At 56.0% G+C, this 8,502-nt stretch overlaps 4 protein-coding genes across 4 annotated transcripts; 2 read left to right on the top strand and 2 right to left on the bottom strand.

The window, feature by feature from the left end:
• Positions 1 to 167: 167 nt before the first annotated feature.
• Positions 168 to 1,638, top strand: E0L32_012305 (uncharacterized protein; the record flags this gene model as incomplete). Its single annotated transcript, XM_031135131.1, has 3 exons — positions 168 to 478; positions 531 to 1,180; positions 1,247 to 1,638. 3 exons carry the CDS (start codon positions 168 to 170, stop codon positions 1,636 to 1,638), a joined length of 1,353 nt encoding a protein of 450 aa, XP_030998759.1.
• Positions 1,639 to 2,678: 1,040 nt separating this feature from the next.
• E0L32_012306 (uncharacterized protein) lies at positions 2,679 to 5,086 on the top strand (the record flags this gene model as incomplete). Its single annotated transcript, XM_031135132.1, has 6 exons — positions 2,679 to 3,456; positions 3,525 to 3,645; positions 3,713 to 3,930; positions 4,008 to 4,810; positions 4,881 to 4,987; positions 5,038 to 5,086. The coding sequence occupies 6 exons, from the start codon at positions 2,679 to 2,681 to the stop codon at positions 5,084 to 5,086; spliced, it is 2,076 nt and encodes a 691-aa protein (XP_030998760.1).
• Positions 5,087 to 5,353: 267 nt separating this feature from the next.
• Positions 5,354 to 6,922, bottom strand: E0L32_012307 (uncharacterized protein; the record flags this gene model as incomplete). The annotated part of the gene is made up of 1 exon (XM_031135133.1): positions 5,354 to 6,922. One exon carries the CDS (start codon positions 6,920 to 6,922, stop codon positions 5,354 to 5,356), a length of 1,569 nt encoding a protein of 522 aa, XP_030998761.1.
• Positions 6,923 to 7,700: 778 nt separating this feature from the next.
• E0L32_012308 (uncharacterized protein) lies at positions 7,701 to 8,502 on the bottom strand (the record flags this gene model as incomplete). Its single annotated transcript, XM_031135134.1, has 2 exons — positions 7,701 to 7,903; positions 7,962 to 8,502. Coding segments are annotated over 2 exons (744 nt in total), but the record flags the coding sequence as incomplete, so codon positions are not given.

The raw sequence follows: 8,502 nt of genomic DNA on the forward strand, positions 1-8,502 counted from the left end.
TGTTACCTGCCTGAATCGTGGCGGGCCGAGACGACTTCCGCCCAGCAGATGCTGCCAGCTGGCACCAGATGGTAGCCCGCTAAAAGTCAATTAAACTCCCTGGCGCACTCTGAATTGCGCGCGGGGCAGCTCTGACGCGACGACGCGTTTTCCTAGTGCCGCTTTCGATGGACCTTGAAATCACTCCCGAATCAGGCCGCATCTCTGGATCAAGACTGCGGCATTCAGAATCATTTGGTACTCTCGGAACACTGGAATCAGTGGTCACCCTCTCCACCACCGAGATCATCGAATCAACACTTGCCCGAACAGAGACGCCACGCCAGGCTCCCGCGATCGAGATGTCCGACTTTGAGGATGAGATGGACGTCGATGTCCCTGCTCCCTCCAAGGACATCACCTTCTCGTCTGACAATGCAGCAAAGGGAAAACGAAGTGCTGCCAATCTGCCTGTAGAGGCAGAGGACTCTCTCCCTTGGTGAGTCGCATCGCCGTCGGGTCGCGGCAGATCATGCTAATTGATCTTCCAGGGTTGAGAAGTACAGACCGACTACACTCTCCGACGTCTCTGGCCACCAAGATATCCTCGCGACGATCAACAAGTTTGTCGACACAAACCGCCTCCCACATCTCCTCCTCTACGGCCCTCCCGGTACCGGCAAGACCTCGACTATCCTCGCCCTGGCCAGGCGCATCTACGGTGCGGACAACATGCGGCAGATGGTTCTGGAGCTGAACGCTTCTGATGACCGTGGTATCGATGTGGTGCGAGAGCAGATCAAGACATTTGCTTCCACCAAACAGATTTTCTCAATGGGTGCGACGTCGAGAAATGGCGCTGGTGCTCTGGCCGGCTACAAGCTCATCATTCTCGACGAGGCGGATGCTATGACCAACACTGCACAGATGGCGTTGCGACGAATCATGGAGAAGTACACAGCCAATACCCGGTTCTGTATCATTGCCAACTACTCTCACAAACTCTCTCCTGCGCTGCTGTCAAGATGCACGCGATTCCGGTTCAGCCCCCTCAAGGAGAGGGATATCCGTGTCTTGGTGGACAAGGTCATTGACGAAGAGGCTATCAAAATCCTCCCCGAGGCGACAGATGCGTTGGTCACACTCAGCAAGGGAGATATGCGACGGGCTTTAAACGTCCTACAAGCCTGCCATGCATCAAGTATGTTCTCTATTGTGGCCGTTTTCTGCTCTTGCGGTGGGTGAATACTGACATGTTGTGAATCAGGCACGCCGTTGCAACCAAAACACGCGCCCAAGATACCCGAGAAGGATATTGTTCGCGAGACGATTACCACCCAGACCATCTACAGCTGCATTGCGGCACCCCCACCTGATGCGATCCGAGAAATCCTCAACACTCTACTCACCACTACCGACGTGACGACGTGTCTCTCTACAATCAACACCCTCAAGGTGTCACAGGGTCTGGCACTTGCAGACATCATCACTGCTTTGTCAGAGGAGATTATCAAACTCGAGGTCAAGCCTGAAGTCATGATCTCATGGCTGGATGGACTGGCAAACATTGAACACAGGGTGGCCGGCGGCGGAGGCGAAGCTGTCCAGACAGGTGCCCTTGTGGGTGTGATCCGTGGAGGTTGTGAATTGATGGCATAAGGAGGTGCCGTGCTGAATCATGGCCCTTTGTCTTTTATTCGCCATGTCCTACAGCAACCTGTCACTCCAAAACTGGAATGCTTCATACAGTGGGCTTAGAAAAATGGCGCGGCGTTTCCTGGAATGAATGAGGTAGATGACTGAAAAGATGGGACTGAGGCTGTTTCACACATGTAGTATTACCTTCAATGACAAGGGAACATGGTCTCATGTATGCTGATAGAGGAATGCAAGCATGCCACAAGAGCTTTCATGAGCTTGACACCGCCCGCTTGTGACTTCACTGGCCGCTGTGCCGGCACCTTCCAACCGGCAAAATCCCCCGACTGGTTGCAAAAGTCCGATCTGATCTGCCGCATCTCAATGTCGAAGTCAGGTCTTGTGAGCAACGGCCGGCCTTGGCCCGGCTGGGCGATGCAGGCTGCCCACTGCAAATAGATGACTGTTTGCTCTGCAGGAGCCTTCGGCCCCATGAGAATGGATTTATGACCGGACTACTGAACCGCATTGTGGTATGGGGATGTGTGCTTCGATCCTCATTGGCTCTGGCTATATGCCATTGATTGCGACTGTGCAGCTCCCGAGGGCTCCTTTAGCCGCATCCCGGCATTGAAGATTAGATCTCCTCTCACGACCTATCATAGGTGTGTAAGATCTGATATTAAACACGGAACTCCAGTACGGATCGCCGAAGGCACCCTATCGACTGGTACTTTGTTTCATGACTTTCACTCAGATTGGCTCGCCCTCCCAGCACGGATGAATCGCTGTAGACTTGTTAGTTACCACATTGGGCAACCCTACTCTTCATTTGCCGCGCTTACTTATCCCCCACAATCTGATCTTCGAAACACGGCATATAGCCCGGGATCGACAGCATTCTTGGCCCCATACTGGTGCTCGTTGTGGCAGACTGGGGTAGCAGGGTCCCAAACGTTTGTTTGTAGAAGTTTATAAGAGCTTTGGTCCCTCAATATGTAGTGCTCGTAACCAAAGGTCTCTTGAGGCCTCTTTCCATGGTACTACAGTATAGCCTCACGATGCGTCTTTCTCTCGTATGTCTCGGCCTAGCTGGTGTTGCTGTCAGCAGCCCGCTTCTGGATCACGCAGTGAGGGATCTCCCAGACGCACCAACTCAGTCGACACGTCTCGTCCCCCGTTCCTACACCCGCCATGAGAAGCACCAGCGCCACCACCTGACCGGGTGGAAGCGCGCGGAGCGCCCCAGGCCGGACCAGAAGCTGCCCATGCGCATCGGCCTCAAGCAGTCCAACCTCGACCGGGGCCACGACATGCTCATGGACATTGCGAGCCCGGACTCGCCCAACTACGGCAGACACCTGACGGTCGACCAGGTCACGGACCTGTTCGCCCCCGCGGCCGAGAGCGTCGACGCCGTCAGGCACTGGCTGACCTCTGCGGGCGTCGACGCCAGGCGCATCACCCAGTCGACCAACAAGCAATGGCTGCAGTTCGTCGCGTCGGTCGAGGAGGCGGAGCGCCTACTTTTTGCCGACTATCACCTGTACGAGCACCTCGAGTCCGGGCTCAAGACGGTCGCCTGTGCCGACTATCACCTGCCCAAAAACGTGAGCGAGCACGTCGACTACGTCACGCCTGGGATCAAGCTCGGATCGTACGGTTTCCACGAGCTAGCGATGAAGCAGAAGCGCAGCATGGAGTACAAGAAAGGGATGAAAGCGAAGCGCAGGTTTCAGCAGAAGCAGTCGTCTCCTGGCCTAGAGTATGACGCCGTGCTTGTCCAGCAGAAGCAAACTGCCCTGCCGACGAATTGCGATGCGTTGGTCAGGCCGAAGTGTGTCCAGGGTAATGATTCACTGTTCGGAGAGCAACGAGCGGATAGATCTTGCTGACGCTTGGGACAGACCAATACGGATTGCCCAACATCACTAACCCTCAGCCTGGCAACGAACTCGGCTGTTTCCAGGCACTGAACCAGCATTATCACCAACCTGACCTGGACATGTTTTACCGAAATGTTGCACCGTGAGTCGGAAAGCCATTTTATGGCGTGTGATATGCTTGGCGCTTGTGATACTAATACGTCGTCCAGGCATATCCCCAAGGGGACGCATCCTGAGCTCCGAGCCATCAACGGCGGTACTGGCCCGACTGACAAGGTGGATGACGCCGGTGTTGAGGCAGACCTAGATCTGCAGGTCATCATTCCCCTGATCCACCCTCAGAAGGCAGTCCTCTTCCAGACCGACGACGACTGGTATGGTGTCAACCAGCAGCGTGGAGACACTGACTACCCCGGCTTTTTCAACAGTAAGCTCCCTCCCAGACTCCCGTGGACATGATATGCAATATTTCACAACCGTCCATACTAACGCTCCATACGAAAGCCCTCTTCGACGCCATCGACGGCAGCTATTGCACCTTCGAGGCCTTCAACCAGACCGGCAACTGCAAGACCTGGGACTGCCGCGACCCAGAGTACCCCAACAAGAACGACGGCGGCTACAAGGGCGAGCTCATGTGCGGCGTCTACAAGCCGACCAACGTCATCGCCATCTCGTACAGCGGCGTCGAGAACTTCTACCCGCAGCCGTACCTCAAGCGGCAGTGCATGGAGGTCATGAAGCTCGGCCTGCAGGGCACGACCATTATCGAGTCGTCGGGCGACCACGGCGTCGGCGGCTCCCGGCTCGACCCCCAGGCCGGCTGCCTGGGCGAGGACGCGCGCATCTTCGCGCCCCGCACCATGTCCAACTGCCCGTACGTGCTGTCGGTCGGCGCCACCATGCTCGTCAACGACACGGCGAGGCCCGGCAAGTACCGCGAGACTGGGACGACGTCGTTCGCCTCCGGCGGCGGCTTCTCCAACGTGTTTGACGCGCCCGAGTGGCAGACCAAGCACATCACCAGCTACCTGAGCACGGCGAACCTCAGCTTCACCGGTTACAACCTGAGCACGGGCGACGACTCCATCTTCCCGGCGCCCAACGAGCTCTTCAACAGGGCGGGCCGCGGCTACCCCGACGTCTCGGCCGTCGGCGACAACATGCTGGTCGTGTATCAGCTCGGTGGTGCCTCGGTCAAGGGAACGTCTGTGGCCGTGCCCATCTGGGGGTCGGTGCTGACCATGGTCAACGAGGAGAGGCTGGCGGCGAATAAGACACCCGTTGGCTTTGTCCACAAGGTTCTGGTAGGCAACAAGTTCCATGGGAGCGGAATTAACCATAGCGAGCCATGGTACTAATTATGTCATCTCTTAGTACGAACACCCCGAGGTCTTTACCGATATCAAAGAAGGTGCGAACCCAGGATGTGGCAGCGGAGGTTTCAAGGTCAAGGAGGGCTGGGATCCAGTCACAGGACTTGGGTATGTATTCCGGAACTTTATCCTGATCACCATACTGACCTTCATTATAGTTCACCCCAGTACGACAAACTTGTCAAGCTATTTCTGAGCTTGCCTTGAAAAAGGGACATGCTCTGCTGGAAGAAAACTAGCGGAGAGCAACATTGAAGAGCACAGTCCTTTCCTACAATAGAGAATTGCCGCATCTAAAACTTCCCTTAAGCAATGATCTTCATCGTGTATAAAAATGAGTCGATATTGTTTTGGCCTAAACTAAGCCCGGACCGAATGTGTGATTGCAAGGCCTACGTTATGCTCCAGGTTGCGGCAGGTTGAGAAATTGAATCAAGAAAAGGCCAGCAGCTCCTGCAACAGTTCAATACGAAATCAGCGTCTCAAATGCAGTAGCACAACCTCGCTCTGCATAGCCTTGAACGTGACCTTGTTATCCTTCGGAGCCAACTGTTTTGTATCATTCCTAACTCCTTTGACCTCCTTGCCCAGGCTTTCAAACGTCCACTGGCTGCCCGCATAAGTCATCGAATCCGCCTTGCCTCCCGCACCCTCGGGACTGGTAAGTCGTGTGAGGGTCACCGACTTGACATCGCTTGGAACCTGGAGATCAATGTCCCTTCCTCCCCGCTCTCGACCCGACGAAGTACGGTTCCAATAGTTCATGTTCACAATCGTCACCCTCTCGGCTCGGTCGCCTACAAAGGCACCATAAGCGATGACGTTGGGAGCAAGATCAGCGAGCTTCGCCACGCGCGTCTTCCCACCCGTGCCCACAAAGTCGGTCACGAGAGGCTGCGCGTAAAAGTTGCTGAACACCTGCGGAGGCATCCCGCCACTCGCAACCGGAAGCCAGAGGTCGAACCCAGAGTGCATGATCTGCTGGAAGTTGAACCTGGCCACACCGATGGAGAGCGAGTACAGCTGGAAGTCGACCTGCCACAGCGCCGAGCCGAGCGACGCCTGGTAGTCGTAGTCGTGCTTCCGGTTGAGGCTGTTGCCGATCTCGGACATGATGTAGGCGATCTGCGGCTTGTTCTCGGCGAGCCAGTTGATCGCCGGCCGGAAGAGGTCGAGGTGGCTGGCGATCTTGGCGTGGTCCATGAGTCCCTCCTCGAGGGTTGTGGCGCTGCCGCCGTTGGTCTGGTAGTAGTGATGTGCCACGGACTGGATGTTGTTGGCCGCGTCGATGCCGAGGCCGAAGCACTTCTCCACGTCGAGGACCCACGCTTCGGCGCCTACGTCGCGTCCGAGGTGAACGGAGGTGTCGAAGGCCTGGAGAATGCGTCCGGGGGGCAGGTCCGCAGCCTCAGCGACGGCGTTGGCGTTCCTGGTGAAGTTGCCGACGTAGGTCTCGTTGTCTAGTATGCCCAGGAAGTGCGGTGGCTTGAGTTCTGGCTTTGACACACGGCCATAAAGATCGGGCTCGTTACCGGGCTCAATGGCGTAGATTTTGTCCTCCCCGATGGTGTTTATCGCCGTCCGTGCCCATTCGATAGACTCAGTGAGGTTGGGGTTCGCCAACGGCAGTTGTATTATCCACTTGGCCTCGGGGAAGCTCTCGGTCAGTTTCCAATACGAAGAACCAATTGTGGTGTTGCCAACGTCCTGATAGTTGTACACCTCGGCCTTTGGCAAGACGGGTGTCTTTTGAGTCGGGATGTAGTGTGCATAATCTGCACTCGTGCCGCCCAGCCTGATGAGTGCTTTGCCTCCGGTCCGCTTGGTGATCTCATGTATCAAGTCTTGAGAGAACTGGTTGGGTTTGCCGGACTCATCCAACGCATACTCATTCAAAGATGCCTCCTCGAAGGCAAAGCCGGCAAAATCTGGATCGACGGGCTTAGAAGCATCCTTTGGGACAGTCGACGGGATCGTGAGGGAGAGGCCGTTGGCCGACGTTGCCAAGGCGAGAAGTAAGGTCAGAGCAGCGAACGAGTGCATGGTACCCATTCTTACGCTCCAGAGTCGGAGCGCCTAGGTAATACAGCAGATGTCAACGAGGGGTGAACTCCATCGCGCCTCTTTATGTGAGGAAACGTGGTGCTCTCCGTTCTGTTCAATCCCACGGCATACCGCCGAACAGCGAGAGGCGACAGTCATCTGGTAGGCACTGCCATGATGAATCCGTGTAGATACCATAAACGGTGTCATCGAGCGCCAATCAGGGAAGCGGATGAGGTAAGACGTGGGGATCTTGACGATCCCATAAGCCAGAGCCCATCACCTCGTGTGCCTGGCGATTGATATTCGCTAACAGTCTAACTGAGCCTTAGTCGACGGTCCATGTTCGCAGCCGATCATGCTCTTTTTGGCAGGTCTGACATCGACGTGCAACCCTCCATTTAGGCGGATCACGACAAATCAGGGCATGAGAGAAGTTCTGAATATTAAGTAATGCCGCCTCTCGTCGCATTTCGCACCTCGGTCTCCGGACAACATATTCATACGCAGATTGGTGATCTTTGTAAGTGACCCGGCCTGTCTGTGCTAGGTTCGAGCAGGACCAAATCCAAAGCATTACTCCATTGAAGTGATATGTGATATATGTATGACAGATACTCAATTTGCAGTCTATAGTGGTATCAACCTGTAACTTTCCTAATTCGCACGGGAACCTTAAACTTGTGCGCGTTTGACCAATCCCAACACCATGAAAGAGATGGATAATGGTTCTTTCTCTCTTCCCGATCCCTGAACTTGGACGAGCCCGGGTTTGAGTTTAGACGTTCATGCCCCAGCGAGGAGCGTTGATGACAAAGCCCATGAGGCAACCGGAGATGATACCGGTGACAGGCAGGGTGAAGATCCAGCCCATGTAGATCCAGGCGACCATACGCCAGTTAATGGTGCGCCAGGTGCCCGAGCACAGACCGACACCGACGACACCGCCGGTGATGCACTGAGTTGTGGAGACCGGAAGCTCTGTGAAACTGTCAGTCACTTGCTGTAGAAACATTCCAAACACGACACCGGCACTTACTAAGACGCGTAGCAATCATGACAGTAATAGCACTTCCAAGCTCCATCGAGAAGCCGCGAGACGGCGAGTGCAGCGTGATCTTGTTGCCCAGGTTGCGCATGATGTTGTACCCGTACGTCCACAGGCCGATGACGAGGAACGCACCGCCGGCGCCGAGGATCCAGAGCGGGACGTCGGCCTTGTCCTTCTTGGGCAGCGCCATGTCGTGCCAGATCTGGAAGATGGTCGCGTAGGGCCCGATGGCGTTGGAGATGTCGTTGGCGCCGTGGGTGAAGGACGCGACGCTGGCCGTCATGACCTGCAGGAAGCTGTACATGTACTCGGCGCGGTTGTCAAAGTGCTGCGCGCGAGCGTGCATCTCCTCGAGGTCGCCCGAGAGCATGCCGCGCTGGCCCTGCATCGAGACGACGTCCTGGTCGACGCCGCGGAAGATGACGCTCTTGACGTGCCAGAAGAGGACGGGCGCGTGGTGCCACTTGCCGTCGGGCTTGGGGCCGACGATCTTCTTGACCGTGGAGGCGGGCTTGGCCGGGGCGGCGGC

Source organism: Thyridium curvatum, assembly GCF_004353045.1.
Source record: "Thyridium curvatum strain D216 chromosome Unknown NODE_152_length_29965_cov_78.774214, whole genome shotgun sequence".
Classification (NCBI taxonomy): domain Eukaryota; kingdom Fungi; phylum Ascomycota; class Sordariomycetes; order Thyridiales; family Thyridiaceae; genus Thyridium; species Thyridium curvatum.